This window comes from Athene noctua, chromosome Z (assembly GCF_965140245.1).
Source record: "Athene noctua chromosome Z, bAthNoc1.hap1.1, whole genome shotgun sequence".
NCBI classification, from domain to species: domain Eukaryota; kingdom Metazoa; phylum Chordata; class Aves; order Strigiformes; family Strigidae; genus Athene; species Athene noctua.
The window spans coordinates 78,858,901-78,878,491 of record NC_134077.1 but is presented as its reverse complement, the minus strand read 5'-3'; the positions used below and the strand labels follow the sequence as shown (position 1 = coordinate 78,878,491).

The 19,591-nt window shown below is 38.5% G+C and overlaps 1 protein-coding gene across 5 annotated transcripts in view; it reads right to left on the bottom strand.

The window, feature by feature from the left end:
• Positions 1-11,968: 11,968 nt before the first annotated feature.
• Positions 11,969-19,591, bottom strand: part of ELAVL2 (ELAV like RNA binding protein 2) — a 101,051-nt gene continuing 93,428 nt past the window's right edge. For 3 of the 5 annotated variants that reach the window (XM_074931352.1, XM_074931353.1, XM_074931357.1), the window contains 3 exons: positions 18,663-18,888; positions 14,265-14,303; positions 11,969-13,802 (listed from right to left, as the gene is read on the bottom strand). In XM_074931352.1, coding sequence (XP_074787453.1) covers positions 13,472-13,802; positions 14,265-14,303; positions 18,663-18,888 — 596 coding nt within the window. In that variant the 3' untranslated portion in view covers positions 11,969-13,471. The remainder of the gene's footprint in view (positions 13,803-14,264; positions 14,304-18,662; positions 18,889-19,591) is intronic. The other 2 variants (XM_074931355.1, XM_074931356.1) reach the window with 1 other exon arrangement.

Sequence of the window (19,591 nt, the reverse complement as noted above, 5' to 3'; positions counted from 1 at the left end):
AGAGCCACAGAAACTGTGTGTTGCTTGTGTGAATAAGCTGCAAGGGAAACCCACGTTTCCTACACGGTGTCTTGTTGCAGTTTGCTGCCACAAAGCACAGGGACATGAACAGTAAGTTCACCTGTTTTCTCAATCAAATGTATGCACACTGATACCAGAGGTCAGGAGACTAAAACTAAACTACGGGTTTCTATTAGCTCTGTTTTCCACCCCAGAAGGAAGGGAAAAAACCCCCCCACAAACAGATGTTCATATTTACCCCATTCTGGGTGAGAAATAGCCACATTATCACAGCAGAAAACACTTTTATATACAAATGTATTTCTATACACACAAGGGAAAAAGGAGATGAGACAATACAACCACTGACTTGCCCTGGTGGGTTTTTAAGAGTTTTTTCTAGGATATTCACACAGGTCTTTTTTTTTTTTTTTTTTTTTTTTTCTGTTTTTTACTAATGGGATTATGCAGTAAGACCCCAGCTGCGCAACTGAAAATTAAAAGCATAAGTTCATCTCATTTGTTTCAGTGGACCCACCAACTGCCAAAAGCACTCCCTGATGTTAACTACTCTGGAGACTCAGTGGTTTCCAAACAGAACCTAAACACACACAAAGCCTTGATGATCTCCACTGGAGCTCAGAGTATCTAACAGCTGCAAGTGACTGCTCTAGCCAATTACTCCCAGAAACAAAAAGAATATACAATCACTACAGGAAGAAGGCTCTCTGCCAGTGAAATATTAATGCATTTTTAGGCAGCTGCTGTTTGCACTGAATCTTGGTTCAAGTTTTCTCAAAGGTGAAACTCCTTTTGTAAATTACTGTTCCTCTACCTGTTTTTACAGAGTAGCAAAAAGGGTAGCATGGTCTAGAAAACATTTTGAGAAATCTTCAGCACTTAATTTTCAGTCAAAGTTCATTATAGAAAACAGCTTTATGTTTTTCCTGTTTCAGGAACTATTGCTTATCTAAGACTACTTACTCTTGTATAACACCACCTGTTCAGAGAAATATTTTACAGCATGCCTTAAACATGGTTAAACTTTGCATCCTCTTGTTTCCTACAGAAGTCTGTTCATAACTATAACTTCTTAGGAATTGCTCTTCCTTGATCTTGTGAGTACATTTTCCATGACATCATGGTGTGCCTCATCCCAGATGAATGCAGCTGCTTTACTGATTCTCAGTACAGATCTGCTCTTTAGCAGTCACTGATTAGGCATTTCAGAACAGAGGCATCTAGCATCATGTACAGCAATCTGAAGGCACCAGCAAAGATGCTCCCTGCAGTTTTAGCAGCATAAGCCATGAAGAATAGGACACAATTATGCACAAAATCATACATTATTGTATGTCTTCAGCTAAGTGAATACAGGGGTGCAGCCCAGCAGTGAAGCAAATATGAAATCACTGTAACCAGGCCCTTTCAGAGACTGGACAAAGTATGTGAAGCAAGTTTAAGGTAGTATTTTTAGATTTTTTTTATGCCACTTCAGTGAATCAGTTCCAATGGTAAGAGCTTTTAAAGTACAGATTATTCCCACCAACCTAAGAAAATTTTTCAAAAGTGTTTTCCTTTTGATTTTCTATAGTACTGCTTGAGTTCAAACTGAACTAAATACTCTTCACTTAAGAACTGTTTCTAAGCAGCCTTTCAAAGCATCAGCACTTACAGATGAATCAGTGATAAAATACAATGGATCTAGCCACAGTCATGGTATGCCAAGAGTACTAAAAATAATAATTGTAATAAGTTTCTCCAATAATTAATGCACAGGAAGGTCAGGGGAAATCAGCTCTTCTGCTGGAGTGGAATGAACACAAGGTTCAACATTTCAGGGGCTCATTCCTGTTCTGTACATATGCAAGGGCTTCATGACTGACACCCCACCATGCAAAAAAAAAAAAAAAAAAAAGCAGTAGGAATCCAGTTTCACTTACATAAAGCCTTTGTTTGTGTTTGTGACCACATCCATGGGATGCCGGTGGTGTCAGTGCTGTGCTGTGGCATTATCTGAACTATCATGGCTGATATGTTTTGAAGCTTGGAGATCTTGATCAGGAAATTAAGACAGATAGCTTTTGAAGAACAAAGTTTTCCAAAACCCCTGGAAAATCCATTTGTTTTCAAGAATTGTTTCCCCTAATGTGTAGGACTCTAGCTGCTTTTACCAATTTGCTTGTTTCATGCAGTAAGTCCATTTTCCATTAAATCTTGGAAAGAACAAATCTGTTTGAAATAGCATATACCTGAATAAAGATTTAATTTTCATAGCCTCTTTGTTTCTTTTCTTCTCCCTCCTGTTGGTTTTACACAGAATATTTCCTGCAGTGTTCCCAGACCACAGAATTTAGCATCAAACTCAACTGATTGTCTCAGCTGATTATCCAGCTCATCACAGAACATCTCTTGCTATGCACAAAACTACTGTTTTGACAGCATAGAACTGGAAGGCTCATTTTGCCTTTGATCTTGCAATTCCAACAAAACTGCTTATAGATTCACCTGCCAGTGGTACAGCAGAAAACAGTGTGAAGTCTGGTTTTCCTCTCCACAGTGACAATGTGCAATAAAGAAATCATTAACAGTGGAATTTACATAACAGACCTCAAATTAAATGGTCGTTTGTTTTTACAGTTTATTTTTCTGCAGAAAACAGGGTCAAAATACTTTTTCCCTTGACTATGCTGGGAAAAGGGGAATCCTCTTACCTCTGAATGCATATGAATATGAATTATCAAGGAATTATTAGTATTTCAATTACCTAGTACTAAACAAATGCTGTCCCACTTGATTCAGAGTTTTGGGGAAAGAGAAAGCATTCTCATAGATACAGGCCTTTAAAGACTAGTTTACCCTTAAGCACTTTCGATATAAATGTTTTCACTATAATCAGCCTCTTGATTTCACAATGGGCTCTATGCTTCATTAACCTCTTCGAAAAACCTTAAAACACCAAGTGAACACACTACCACACAGGCTAATAGTTTCATTAACCAGAGATTTGACCTTAACCCTTCATATATAATTTCTAACATCTTCACTGAAACACAGTAAGTGCTCTATTTTCAGGAAAAAGAATCACTTAGCAGCTTCCAAAAATCTCAATATATTTACAAACTCAATTTGAAATGTAGAGAGGAGTATGAATAGCTACAGAAAAAAAGGGTTAACAAGATCACAGTGAAAAACGACCATTACTAGAATTACTTCTCTTCTAGAAGAAATAAAGTAGTTCTATCTCAGTGCCATTCTTCTCTTTTGAACTCATCATTATCACATAATTTTCTACTTTTCACAGTGAATTTCTGAAATTTCCTAGGACAAAGGCTACTTTAAAAAAAAAAAAAGCAAAACCTACCCCTGTAAATTGTATTAACATTTACCATCTATTTAAATGTCAGTTTCCAAAAAAACCTTCAACAGATTTCTGACAGAGTCATTTAAGGCTAGGCCCTACTTTATTGCCAAGATGTGCACTGGATAGTGAACTACCACAAGTGCAATAGCCCAGTGGCCAGAGGGAAGCCATACCAGCACACACTGTGCTTCCAGCACCAGCTTGACCCTGTACGTGCAGTCCTTGCTCTGAAAAGACAAAGCAAACTGTGTACCATCAACCAGAGATGCCTGTGCTCCCACACTACATCTGAAGTCAGGTTTTATCTTGCCTCCACCTTGGCTCGGAAGGAAGGCGGGTGACAAGTTCCTTAGAGAAGCCTGCCAGACCTGGCACAGAGATAGCCAACACAACATCTTAACTCTCATACGCAAAGAACAAGATCCCTGTTTCACTCTTTCTGTGCAGCTATTCTTGCATCCCTTTAGCACTGTGTAACAGTTTATGATTTCCTGACATGTGCTTTTAGGGAGCTGTTATAGCTGTGAACAATTTAGCATGTTTGGAACCTACTCCTGTTAAAAATTCACTATGTTATTTACAAGAGCACACATGCCAGAAATACATTATGGGAGAACAGCAGCGGGGAAAATGCCATGCTTACGTGAGAATATACGTGCTGTTCACACATGCAAAAGTACATGGTGGATTTGTCTACCTGATGAGGGATCTCTGCCTCTATAAGCTAAACATGCAGAAGCATCAGTGTTATGTTTGATATTTAAAAACATTTAGGTTGTTGGTCCTACACTCTTTCCCAGATCTTCCTTTCAACTCCAGAGTAGTGAAAAGATTGCGCTTAAATGCATAGAAAGAAAAAGATTACACTGAAGTTCTGAACAATGCAATCTTTTCCCACCTGTAAAGGCCTCTGCTGGCAGTAGAATCCAGGTGAGCTTCCAATGGCTTAAGAAAGTGTCTTTCTACCCTGCCCAGTCAACAAGGTGGTTGGATCTTCTTTCTTTGGATCTTCGCCCTACCAGCACCTTGAACAGATGTATCTTGACAACTGCATCCATACATCTTGCAGCAATAGAAAAACCATGCACAGTCTAAAGTAAAGAAAGAAAAGAAATATTTACACATCAAGGCAACTCTCATTCCCTCTTGAATTTTCCCCCTACAAATTGCTTCCTCATGTTTGGGGAGATATATTTTTATTTTGCATATCTACTGAAGCTGGGGTAGTTCCAGAGCACCCAATTTCTTTCATAACTTAATTTGTATCAGTGGGAATTTATGCTCTTCTGATGGTATCAGTAACAAATCCATTAAGGTGCTACTGTAATTTTAGGACTGAAAAGAATGAAGAATACAGACTTGATCTGAATTCTGCACTTCAGCCTGCACAGTAGGAAAGAGCACAGCCTCAGTGAAAAATACTTAGCTTGCAAGCTCATGGTAGTAGTCAAAAGGAGAGAAAAACATGCCAGTGTTAAAAGTAAAATGACACTCTCATATCCTTTTGCTCCCTCCTTTTCTCCAGTCTGAAAACATCATACTGGCAATACTGGTATAATAATATTAATAAGTCTGAATGTGAAGCAACTCTTTTTCCACAAAGCATTAGGAACAACGTACCATGCTGAAGCTGGAAGGGACAATACATGAGAGATGAAAAGAAAAACCCTCCCGTAAACCAGTTTTGCTTCATTTACTATGAAAATCAGATTCTTGAGAGGGCTGTTAGAGCTCAGCTGGTGAGCAGCTGTCTGGATTCAGAAAGAACAGCTTAGAATCTGTAAGGTTTGCCAATATCTGAAGACATTTAAGGGACCTGACAAGAAATAAGAACCCCATGACCTTCAACAGGAAGTGCCATTCACTGAACATGACACGCCTGCTTATCTATAGGCAAAGGAGCCTCAACAGACAGCAAGAATTAAACTAGGTAGATCCGAGATGGTATTTCCGCAGGTGGCCTGGAGTTACTCAGAGTAGAGAGATGACAGTACCAACATGAAAAAAAAAAAAAAAAGTAGTTATCTTCCCAAATGTCTGGTATGCAATTAGGTTCATTTTGACTTCCACTGCATAGTGTATGCATTCCTGGTGAAATACTAAAGAAGTTCAAAGACACTTTCTGAACCCAAAGTCTCAACTCTTAATTTTCCACCTGTCTTGGTGGCTAACTGAAACCACTTCATGACAGGAACGGGGTCTCTCCCTGAGCCAGACATTGCTTTCTCCTAATACGGGGACACTTGGAGAAGACTGTTTTGCCCAAAACCACACAAAATCCGAAATGAGCTTCCAGTCCCAAAACCTGCTGGTACCTGTTACCATGACTACTGCTGGATTCTGCCAAATAGCTTTGAATTTGCAAGTTTACCCAACTCTTCAAAACCCCATCTGCTGAAGGGATACTTGACATGGACTAGACTCACCAGATTACAGGGTTGTTTCTGAACAGGGTATTCGGAAAAATCTAAAGATCACAATTTGAGGAGGTGTATTTTGTGAGATCTATCACAATATTACCATACTACTGAAGGACCTTTTATGTTTAGGAGTTATCTAAGGAGAAAACGCTGTTAGATAGGTGCAAACATAGTCACATAATGCCTAACAAGACTCCTTGACATCATTTACCATGTATTCCCTGGATTAGACCTTGTAAGGCTGGTTTACAGTTCAAAATTTATAAAAGTAGAAGGTTAAGAACTAGACAATGCTGTAAGACAATCTCAGCCATAGTACCCTGAAGTAAAACAAAACCACTCCCACCTGGAATATTTTACAAATTTGATCTTCATCAATGGAAGTAAGCACCTGCTAATTCTCACATAGGCAAAAAAAAAGGCTTTGCAGCAGCAGCATCTTCAGGAACTTTACACAACTGGAGAAGTATCTCCTTTTTCCAAGGAAACTAAGTTTGCCTCTAAGTACCTGGTATGAACCGATTCCTTCACTGTCCTATAGAAATCCTCATCTTAGAGCTGCTGCTAAGGAAAAAGCTCTGTGTGGAACAGAGATAAAGTAAGTTATTTTGATACATCTAATAATTACTTCAAATTCCATCATGAGGAAGGAAATTGGGTCATCAGTTCCTTGCAACTCTTCCTTTCCTTTTAATTAATAGCTACAGAATTTTATTGTGGACAGATTCTTAAGGTAAGGGCTCTCAGTGTCTCTTCAAAGATTTACCACACCAGGTGATCTCAAGAAATATACAACACTTCACAGGTGACAGTACAGTCAGCCAAGGAAGTTCACTTCTAATTTTTTAGTTTACTTTTTTTCTGCTCACCATGCTTTTCATAAATGTCAAAGAAGCCCACTATCAGCCGACAGAATTTGGCAACACAATTTGAAAGCTCCTTTTCAGGCTTCCACTGCCTTTGCCTTTATTTTTTTCACATCATTTTTTTGCTTTGGTTCTGCTTTTCTGAAGAAGCTAGCTTGGTAGCAGAAAAGGAAATACCCATTTTCCCAGAGGAAGCAAGAACTAGCTATCTTGGATGACCAAAGACAGTAGTCATTGAAACAAGAGAAGTCTTGATGGGCTTCAGACAACCTGAATTTTCTACAACTTTAACATTCTTTTTTGGGATTTGCTTCTTTCCCCAGTTGTTCTGAGGGGTGGACATATAGATTCCTGAGGCATCAGCTTCAGGGTTATGATAAATACCGTTAGGCTATCTAGAATGTGGAAGATGCTGTTTTCAATCAGGAGAGTAACCAGCAGCATCCAGGAGTGAGTTCTCATTTGAAAGTAAGTTGTTAATCAGCTGTAGGACAGTTTCTCTAAGTCCTGGATAGGCAACCTAATGGATAATTTGAAAATTAACTTTGCCCTTTCTGATCTTCCCTGAAGTCTGTAAAACACAACCTACATTCTTGTTCTTCAGCTTTTCCTCTGTTACTTCCACAAATCTATTTGCTTGGCTTGGATGCATGATGACGTGTCTTGATGATGCATGAATGGGTTGGTTAATAACAGATCAGAAAGATGAGATGGGGTACAACACATCATGTGTGGCTGCTGACCGTTAGCACAATGAACAGGAATCTGAGGAAGCCTAAACTCACTCTACTAAATATTTTCCCTATACAAAAAAACCCCACCATCAGCGGGCATTATTTATGGCTTTACAGTTACAGTTTACTTTTACAGTTTACATTTACTTTCAAACTTCAGTTTTATAATATATCTGAGTTTGTGGTAATAAAAATGGATACTGCAACTGTTTGCAATGAATATGCAACACAACAAGAAAGAAGTAATTAAACCAGAAAGTCTCTGGAGTCATAACTTCTCAGAAAACATGAACTGTTGAATGGGCAGCTTGAAGGGTACAACTGAACTGTTCAAATCCATCAGAATAGTGCCAGTGTTAACCAGGGACCGAAAAAAGTCTGCCACCACACTTCTGCTTGTTGTATCTTCTGTGAGGGTACAAAGCACAGATAGGGGTAGGAAATAAGTGTTTCACTTTGACATATCTCTGCTTTCCTTCTGACAAAACAGGCTGCTACAGAATACCTTGTATTTCTCAAAGTTAATACCAAACTTTTGAGACAGGTAGACATCTTGAAGTGGTGGACTAACTTTCGGGGCTATTTAATTTTTTATTAGAGAATATTGTCTTTCATAAGTGTTGGCAAATAGCCCTGTTGTATCATCAGCTGAGTGACCTGCAGAAGCTTTTATCAGAAGAACGTTCAAGAAAAACTTGGAACTAAGAACATCCTTGCACTGACAGCAACAGAAATACATGTGCTGTACTAAGGAAGGGTCCTAATTCATAAATGAGAATTTAATAACAGTTGTAATAACAGTTGCTTCAAATTCAGCTCTTCTAATTTTTTCGTAAAGTCTGCAGTATTTATAATCAACACTCTGCCAGCACTTGCAGCAACTTTCCTTACAGTATTACAGGATCACTAAAAATGTCATGTTAACTTAAACTCACTTATGTATAGGAGCCACAGGATATAGTACATAAAATAAGAAATCAGATGCTTTATTAACTTCCTGCAGTTATGCTTGCTTTTTTCAGAGCAGCCTTACAAGTATGAAAAAATTCATGTTTGCCTTGCTACCACATTTATGTCTCCAAGCAGAATGTTGGGGAAAACCAGAAAGTAAGAGTAATTACTATATAAGACAGTAATGCATCAGACTTAATAGCATAAATTTAAGCAACCTTTTAACCCACTGAAGTCACTCATGTTGTTTTGACAGTACCTGAAAGTTTACATTGCTTCCTTGATTTTTGTCACAGTTACTAAAACTTTGGGCAACAAGTCAGGCTTTTCAGATTAAAACTGCTCTTCAACCGAACAGCAGACTTCCTGCATTATCACAGTGTACCTGTTCCACCTCGTCCCATCAGAAAACCCAACCTCTCCTCCAGCTTTGCTTTAAAAAGCCCAGATGACCTCCAGTGTGCTACCACATCTGCTGGACCAAAGTATTAGTCATCACAGCAGTAGTTTTGTAGATGGATGCCTCCACAGTGAAGTATAATTAGGAAAATTTAAGTGTAAAAATAGGTGCATTGTTCTTTGTTTTGAGAGGCACATATTGAAATGCCGGTTCAAATGTCACAGCTGGGCAGACAAAGCCTGATGTTAAAGAAGGCACAAGCACAGTTGGATCAACAGTGTGAACAGGGCTGAAATAGTACAATCCCAGGCTATTATTTTACCCATGGAGCATATCTCAAATTGTGTTCATTTCTCAAACTGTTACAGTAAAAAACCCTGACATACTCTCTGAATCAAGCTGTAGATTTTGCCAGTAAATCCTAACTACTTGCTGCTTTTCAAGATGTAACTTAAGTCACCATTCCTATCCATCTAGTCACCTTCATGCAGTGTCTTTGAAGTGACAATACAAAGGGAAATAGATTTTTAACGTCAGTCGGGCCTGCTCAGCAGTACAGGTAGAAGTGCCCCTGACTTACTGTACCCGATGACCCCTGGGTGTTATGCAACAAATACACACCATCTACAACCCCAACAGACAGCCGTCCACTTAAAAACCACACCTTTTCCATTCACACTCAGCAAACACTCCTTTCCCAAAGGAAGGCTTTTCTAGACACAGGTGAGAAGTTCACCTGTTACAGCTGATTTCATGACACACATCTTTTGCAGAAGGCAGCACAGAAGCCTCAAGCATGCTTCTGCCGTAACAAGGCCCTTCCACAAGTGCCCCAGCTAACATTACAGCTCACCCTCTGCCAGGGTCATGCTTCCCTCTCATCTAACACTTAGTCCTGTACAGGTGTTATAGATATTCTTGGAACTCTATTATATAGGTACAAAAGGAACTAGTCCTCCACCACCATATCACACAAAGCAGTTTCACATTTTCTTCCATAGGTTTATCATAAAACTTTAATATAGTAAGAAAAGTACTAACTCTGTAGAAATTTGTATCACATTCTCTTACTCATGAGCCCCAGTTTCCTAGAGGTGCTCAGCTACATATTATCAAATTTGTGTTTTTACACACTGACCTTTCCTTTGGGCAACTGCACTTACTACTGGTAACTTTTAGCGTTGCTCCTTGACTACCTGCTTATCTACAGTTAACCCTCAAAAATATAAATCTTGATTTTAAACTGAAGGCAATTACATAAACACGTTTTTGTCCTCATTTTCATGTAATAAAGATAATTGAACTGTGGCTAGTTACACTATACTCAGACTGATGTCAGTTGAGAATTAGAACTATCCTTCCATGAAAGACTGCAAGCTGAACACACAGATGCCCTCGCTGGAATATGAACTCTAAACATAGCTCCTCATTTGCTGCCAAGCGTTGTGTCTTGCATCTTTTCATTACTTCAGCCACCAAAGAATATAACCACATAAAAGTACACACTGTAAGTAAATATAAAGAGTCAGTTTGTTATCACTTGTTATGACAAACTGACATATCTTGAGGTACTATTATCTACATGTGTTGTTCACAGACTTAAGAGAGCATCCATCATCCAAGTAAGCTTGACTCCATCACACAGCAGTGATGGGAAGTGCTCCACACCACAACACAGGCTACGCGGTTTTGCATCAAGAAAATCTTACAGTAAAGATGCAAGAGAAGGTGAAAGAAAACAGTTGTAAAAAAGCTACACTGCATAATCCACTTTTGGATTCTCACAGGTGGAAATTCACTTAATTCAGCTGAACAAAGCAAATAAATTTAGGAGAATGGGTACTTTAAAAGGGCAAGAGACAGTTAACTGCTTTTTAGAGAATTTCTTCAAGAGCTGGGAAAGGAAAACAGCAAGCCAAGGTTAACTGAATACTCAATTAATGGAGCCCAGAAATTAATGCAGTAATTAAACAGCAAATGGACACTGCAATAAAGAGTAAATCCTTCCCTCTCCTATTTATCCTAACACACTAGAGCATTAACTTAGCTACAGTGAATAGCAGTCTGCCAGCCAGACAGCAATTTTTTTTTTTTCTGAATGTGTTTAATCACCCTAATTTATTCTATCAGCCTAAGTATTGAGAGGTTTGTATAAAACCAAAATGAAAAGATCTGACATAATTCTAACATAACAAAACTGGTATACAGCTCCACTGTCTTACCTCGTTGTGGGTAACTAGGAATCTAGGCTAAGTTAAGAGGAGCTTGCGAGCTTTGCAGAAACCTCTCAACTCAGATTGCTTACCCATTAAAGCAGAGGACAGTATGGTAAGAGACCTGCTCGTGACACTGTTTTCCCTTCAACTTTGTTTATTGATGTACTGAACATGAAAAAGTACAAAGGATCCAAACACAAAAGAAAACATGTACAACCTCTTAAATACTCAACAGAATATATTTTCTATTCCAACAGATGCGAATTAATTCATACTATACAACTTCAAATAAATACCAGCCTTATATTTTACTAAGTGCTCTGATAAACACTGTAAAGTGAAGCCCAATTTACATGCCTTCTCATCAATGCCATTAGTTGCTACAGTAGTATAGGAAAGAAGCATGTAGCTACTGTTTTCCCCATATTGGAAAGTTTGTGATTTCTATAGTATATACAATTTTTAATGCAGAGGATTAGCTTTAACAATCTAAATGCACCTAAGAATGAGGAAGTGCTCAGGAAGCCAATTGATTTTTGATTAGCATTGAGTGGGTCAGCATGAAAACTCGCTTATTCACTTTAGCACGCGCTTCACAGTATATGTACTGTACTATACTGAAAAATTTATAACTACAATTTAAAAGAATATGAACCAAAAGCAACTGCAAAGATAGTGTACAACTATGTTATGCATAGAACATTGCTTTTTCTAAGGGGAAGCATATGAGCATCTCAGTTTATACAAAAAGCAGGACGTAACTACATAGTTGTCAGTGCATCCTGGTGAAGGCATCAAACCCTCAGCTTTTTTTAAAAATTTAATTATAAGCTAGATGCTAATCAGAAAATATTCTGTATTTTTTTTCTTAAATTTTTTTCAATACATGGTAAAGACTTTTTCTATTTCCCCAAATAGTGATTTAAGCATCATACAAAGTTAAATTTCAATAGCATACAGGTATTTATGGTTTTTGTATGAAAAATGTAAGGAAATTTGTTCAAAACCTATGATTATACTTGTTTTTTTACCACAAACATATTTATAAACAAAAATGTAGCATCACCATAAACAGCTGAAGCTAGACTATCTACAGACAAAAATAGCAACAGATCTGATGCACTGTAAATTCAAGTCCTCAGGACAACAAAAATGAATAAGCAGACCTCAAGTAACAATGTTAATGCCATTTACAAAGAAAAAACTCATACAAAAACATTCAAAATTGAACATCAATTGGCATCTAACATAAAATAAACTCAAACCAAAATTAGCTGAAAAGTTTGTAACTCAAGGTCTTATTTACATTACACAAAGCTCAGGTGTTAGCCTTGAACATAGCTTTCAAAATACCTCCAGAAACACCCAACTCGGGCCACTTCTGCTGATTTGCTACAGCGCAAACCATGCTCAATGTCTTTTCTTAAAGACAAAACAATTCTTCAAACAATAGCAAGTACATCACTAAACACCATGAGCTCTATCTGAAGGGAATTCTTTAGGAAGAACAGATTTTTTTTTCCCCCATCTCAGTATTTTAAGTTTCCTGCTTGCTCTTATATTCTTTTTTTAAATTTTCATTTGTTTCAAAATCACAAATTAATGTGAGCCACCTATCACTTAATAACCAGGATGATCAAAGACTCCACTGATGATTACAAAAATGAAACCAACAGTGCATCCCATTGACTCTACTTCTTAATACAAAGGTCTCAAAAGTATTTCTACATCATAAATCTTTCTAAATTTTCCCCAACAATTGCAAATTTCCTGGTAAGTTTTAAAAGCTCACTAGGTGTCATATGAAGAGATTTCTCAAAGTATTCAAGTCAAAATATTTGTTCCAGGACCAGTAAAAAGTTTCTCCAAATTTTTTTTTTTTTTTTTTACAAAAATAGATGCTTTTTTAAACCCACATCAAAGAGGCTCTTATCTCTTTGGCAAGGTACTGCTTTACGAAAAGTTCTCCAGTATTCTTACAATAAGCTTTTATAATGTGTTCCCATTCCCCAACCCAAATGATAATTATAAAATAAATACTGATTATAACTTCATAAATAAAATGTAAACTTCAAATACTTTTCTTGAACAACAAAACAGCGATGTATTAACATGTAAATTAAACACAAGGCAAATCAAGAAATAACCAAAAACCAACTTAAAGTGTAACACAAAGCCTCAATGTTTACTCATATGTTACAGTCATGTAAAGAAAAAACTTCTTCCCTTAGCTGAAACATTTTAAAAGGTCTACCTTCTTCAAAGAAGGCAATAGAATATGCATCGTGACAGGTAAAAACCCTGTACCTCTTGTCAATATTCAAACACAAAAGATATGTAAGAAGTTTTAATTCAAATATTAGCAATAAAAAAATCTCACATATTCTTAGGATGCTAAGTAGTCATTTTATCCCCATTTCCACACTGGCATACAACAAAGGCATTTACTAATGCATAAAGCTTCTTGTAAATTGCCTTTGTTGTATAGTTTTCATGTATTAATGCACTGAGAATAACTTGTTAGGCTTTGTGCGTTTTGTTTGTTTTGAAGGAGACCTGCAATACTCTGTCCCCAAGGCGGTATCCATTCAGGCTGGCTATTGCCATAGCTGCCTCATCGTAGTTTGTCATAGTCACAAATCCAAAACCTTTGCACTTATTGGTGTTAAAGTCACGGATGACCTTCACATTGGTTACTGCTCCGAAGGGTCCGAACATTTGCCAGAGGATACTCTCATCAGCATCAGGGGCTAAGTTGTACACAAATATGCACCATCCAGTTCCTGGATGTCCAGGGATATTAATTCCGGCCAAACTGGTCATTCCATCAATGGTCATTGGAGGAAACCTACTGAAGAACAGGGGAAAACAAAACAGAATCATAAAGCTGTTCACAAAAAAAAAAACAGCAAAGACATTTCAGAATAAAAGGCAAAACGATACCAGACTTTTCACAGCATGAACACATTGGCCAGACTAATAAGATAACATTGCAAATGTTTTTTTCCCCAACCGCACAAATACTGTGTACAATACTATACACAAGTAGGAAGAACAGCGCTAGGTCTGAAAGGAAGTAACATAGAAAAACAGAAGAAAAGCATGCTGTAAAACCAGTGACGATTAGCAAGTCATTTGAAACAGGAATTCCATGGAACTGATACAAAATAATTTTGTCTTTCATGCACAATTCACCAAAATGAACAATTTCAGCCAAAGTCCCAACATACAAAAATCCAACATAAGTCCTACTGGAAGACAACACAAAATACGTATTAACTTGGTTACTATGAACCTAATAGTGCTTTATTACCTCTTTACTCCATAAGCCATGTTGAGCAGATTGTCCAACCTGCAAAACATTTAGCAAAATATTCAGTCTTCAGACTTTTCCACACTTCAACCTCAAGGAAATTTGGTATATTATGGCCACATCCCTTACAGCACCTCATGCAAAAGTTGAATTACCACCATTGATAGAGCTGTGACACATTACACCTTATACAGTTAGTGAACACAGACTAGATGTTCTTGTGTAGCATTCACAACCATAAATAGTTCAGTTCAGAAAGTGCACCACTACACCTTTAGCCTAAGACAAATACTGTTAGCATCTCAATGAAGTTTTCCAGATTACTAACTTGTTTTGAATGAAGACACTAAAGAGTCTTCTGACAATCTGCTGACCAAAATATGCAAAATGCAGGGTTTGGAGGCAGTTGTAAATGTTCAGACATGAACTGCAAACATTTTTCATTTTCTTACTCTTTTCCAGAACCAAATATTTTTAGAATCCATACATATGTAAACTTTCTCCATGTATTTTTTCCATTACCTTCCTGCAACCTGCTAAACTGCAGTATGCCACCAAATATATCTAGTCAATACCCAGAACATGCAGTGCCGACCAATCCCATTAATCTTATTCCTGAAGTATCTTAAAAGTGCTTCTCTAAGAAAATACCTCCCCTAAATACGCTCTGGTTTCTTCCTTGCAAAGCCCAGACACATGAAGAGAAAGTCTTGTTAAAGGCTCTCTTCAGTACTCCACAAAATATGAACTTAGGTAAAAAAGGTACTCTTGATTTAGTTTTCAGCTTACAGCTAACTTACAGATCTGTACCTTACTGTGATTTCTCTCCAGTAATGAGCTACAGGATTTAAGAACCATTACTGGTATACAGAATCCAGACTTAAGTGCTGCAGTAGTGTAACTACACCTGTGCACAAAAAACTTGAAAAATTGTTTGGTCTTGTCTGCAGCTAAGTAAAGGTCTTAAACGGCAGAGCATTATGACTCTGCAGTAAGATGGGTTTGCAGGATGCACTGACAGGAAAGCAAGACACCAGATCCCTAAAAAAAAGCACGAAACAGGAAATTTAAAAATGCCTGACTACTATCAGCAGACTTAAGTGTGGATTAACATTTGTCATTAACATTTGGGGATAGTGAAAAGGGTGAACAGTTCTAGAGACACCACCACTTACACATCCTTGCTATAGGGCAGCTCAATTTTTCATACACTGTAGTAGTTTTCATTAGTTACCTGAACAACTTAAAAATTCTAGAAAAATTCTCAGGGGCATTCACTAGACAATTTTTAAAGATGCTTTAATTTACACATCTTACAGAAACTGAGTAATAATTACATATAGCTGCTTTTGAAAGTCCACCTCAGGATTTTTCTTAAGAAAAAAAAAATGCATTGTAGTGATTCTATTGTTCTTTACTACTAAAGTTTACACTGACTGTTTTCAGGCCTCTGTCAACTGTTGACAGAAACAGAGTAATTGCATCAGGTCGTCCTGAAATTGTGTTGGGTTTGTGTGTGGCAAGGTTTTTGTAGCGGGGAGGGGGCTACAGCAGTGGCTCCTGTGAGAACTTTCTCAAAGCTCCCCTGGCTCCAAGTTCAACCCACCTCTGGCCAAGGCCAAGCCAATTAGTGGTGGTGGCTACACATCATTGATAAGGTATTTAAGGGGAACCTGGGAGGAAGAGTAGTTGTGAGGGAGATACCTATGTGAACACCAGGAACTATGCAAACTTTTCCAGTGGAAGAAAAAAGGAGGAAGAGGAGGAGAGAGGTACACCAGAGCAGAGATTGCCCTGCAGCCCACGGTGAGAGGTCAGGCTGTGCCCCTGCACCCATGGAGGTCACCAGTGGAGCAGATGCTCACCTGCAGCCCATGGAAGACCCTACAGTGGAGCAGGGGGCTGTGCCTGGAGAAGGCCAGAACCTTGAGGGAAGCCCGTACTGGGGTAGTCTGTGGGAGGGACCCACGCTGGAGCATTTTGTGAAGAGCTGCTGCCTGTGGGAAGGACTCATGTCAGAGAAGTTCACAGAGGGCCGTCTTCCATGAGAGGGACCCCACACTGGAGCAGAGGAAGTGTGTGAGGAGTCCTCCCTGTGAGGAGGAAGGACTGGCAGAGACAAAGGGTGATGAACTTACCACAACTACCATTCCCTCCCCCCATGAGGGGTAGGAGGGACAGAAATTGGGAGCAAAGCTGAGCCCAGGAAGAAGGGAGGGGTTGGGACAGGAAGGTGTTTTTAAGTTGGGGTTGTATTTCTCACTCTCCTACTCTGACTGGAAGATTAAGTGGTGGTGGTGTTAAATTGATGTTCTTTTTCTTCCCCTAGCAAGTCTGTCTTTTGCCCTCAACCATAACTGGTGAGTCATCCCTTCTGGTCCTCAATTCCCAGGCCTTTTGTTTTATTTTCCCTCCCCATTCCTGAGGGGGAAGGAAGGAGCAAGCAGCTGCATGGTGTTCAGTTGCCCTCTGAGTTCAAACCAGGACAGAAATGTCAACAGCTAAGATTTCTTGCATATAAAAGACATGAGAGTTCTGAAGCATCAGACATAGAATGCTTCAGTAACAGCAAAGACCTAAAAAGCCAAAAAAGATGCTAACAGTTACAAAAATTTAAAATTCAGCAAGGTTGTCTCTTTTAGTGAAGAAAGAGAAGACTGAAGACCTTCTCAAAAAAATTAATTAAAAAAATATATTTTTTTTCTGCTGCCCCAGTTTACCTTTTTACCAGTCAGTTCAACCTTGTTCTTCCATCCACATCAACAGAAGTGAGCAGGATTTTACTCTCCCTCCTGTGCACTGCAGACTTGGTACCTACTTAGTTTTTAAGTGGAGCAAATCACAATGGCTCTTATGGTCGCCTCAGGCATTACTTTACATTCAGTATCTCAGAAAAACATTTCCAGTAAAATTTAAACAGGCATTCATAAAAATACACAACCAAATAAAATCTTTAAGGTTCAAAGCCTAATGTTGCAGGACGGGGGTATGCTATTGAAATTAACTGCAAGGAACTTTTCAGGTCCTATCCAAAGAAAAAACTCGAAGTTGGTAGAATTTTTACAAATCCTAACAGATCTATCTGGATTATCAGCTAAATACAGATGCTACCCTAGCCAGAATAACCAATATCAAACACAGCCAAGTATCTGGGAAAAGTGCACCCTGAAAAACTCAATGAGTCAGCAGTCTAGACTTGCCAGAGTATGTTGAATGCTGTAACACACAGGCTGTACAACAATTCCCTCATGACCTTATTTCATAATACCCTTAGGTCCATCCTCCAAGTGTAATTTCTGCCCCTATGCTCTGCCTATGGAACAGTGGCAAGCCTACACACTGTTTAAGTTAACCCTTTTATTCCTTAATAAATTATAAGAAACTCCACCAAATAATGAATTGGTTACCTCTTCCCTTAGGGTAGAAAGCCCACTCTAGTGCTGACATTTACACCTGTGAGAGACTTTCAGCATGTATGGCTGAAAAGTTGAAGAAAAGAATTCAGAAGTTCTGCCACAACTGCAGTCCATGAACTGTGAATATTCGGTCTGAGGGGGAGGGTAGCCAATGCAGAGCTTTTTAAGTTTGGTATATGCTCTTTGAAGCAAACTGTTAGAAGAGTTTATTTCTTAAAAAGTAAACTAAAAAATGTTTAAGTGTATTACTGTTTAACACATTCCAGTCACATAGCCCAGGGGCAGAGGGTGGGAAGAAACGATCAAAATCACTGAAAAATCCGAGGCACTCATGAATGTAGATAATGAAATATTTGTTTCACTTTGTTCTCACCATCTGTCCTCAACACACTACATATCACAGGGCTGTAATATGGCTGTAGTTTCAACATGATGGGAATATACAGCCGTAAAAACACATGCAGAAAATATCTGAATAATATTCATTACAAAAGTTTGCAATAAGGGAAGACAAAGCATGGCATGCAGGATTCAGAGAACTAACTAGGAAAAAAACTGATAGCCAGAACAGGGAGGAAAGATAGGGGGTGGGGAAGAGGAGGCTGGCTATGGCATGCCATATGGCTAAGAAAATTGAATTGCCTAGGTCAATGTTAACTGAATCAACTTGCACACTGATCAACAAGAATCTAAGGAATTAAATGTAACCTTTAGAAATGGATTTTTTTTTAGTGACTGTGTAGAAGAAAAAGATGTCATCTCAGTTTAAGTAGGTTTATTAGATACTGAAATGCTACCAATAGAATGAAATGCATTTTTGCGTCTAACTGTATTACAGAAGCATAGCTGAAGTTCAACATTTTCATGTGTCTCCCTCACACACAGAAATCACACAAGCAGGGAAGGGAAACAAACAGGCCCATGGGATGGATCATGTGGCTTCCAGCACAGTCACACACAAGTATGTACTGTACAGACTTACCTAAAACGTTGAGCCTGCTGAGCTAAAGGTGCTGGATACCTTCTGTTTGGAGAATGGTACAGCTGGGAAAGAATGGCCTGACTGGTTTTTTGGCTTGGATTGTTAGCAAACTTTACAGTGATGGGCTCTGTGGCACCTGTAGGTTTCTGGCCATTCAAGCCCTTGATAGCTTCTTCTGCTTCAATGCGCTTGTCAAATCGGATAAACCCCACACCCCTTGATACCCCTGCAGAGGGTGAAGGAAGCATATAATAATTAATTCAGAGACTTTGGAATATTAGGTCTTAACATTCGATTTTCACAGCCAATTGCTATGTTAATGGCCAGTTGCTAGATAATTTTGAGCTTATTAGCACTAAGCTGTTGCCAAAGAAGTATGACTTTTCCACTGGAATTTTTTATTTTTATTCTTAAATTTAACTTACATAAGATACACTGTATAGAAAGCTTGTAAGGTTGAGGAAAAACACAGCGAAGACAACTTAAACCTAGCACATCAAAGAGTAATTCTGAAACAAAGCAATTTGGGGGGAGATGAACTCAGAGCCAGCTGTGCTGGAACCTCTGTTTAGCTCATGCTACTCTGCAGTATGTAAATGCACAGAAATTCTGTGAATAGCTTAGTCACCTGCTCCCTAGCAGCAAGAAATGGCTTATGCTTTCCTGCAGCACCCTTTGACGTTCTCTTTGGAGCAAATATGCTGAGAGGACAAAGAATGAAGTGCAGGTTCTAAATTGCAGTAATGGAAATTACAGCCCTTTTTAAACACTCTTTTTAACTATTACCTTTCAAGTAAAGACTCAGTTTCAGCAAACCACCATACATTTGTAGGTGTTATTTTTGAATAAAACTTTTCTTGGGCCACAGACTATTCCTTGGTACAGAAAAGTCAAAGGCAACATGCAAGGGGATCACCAAGTGTTTATGA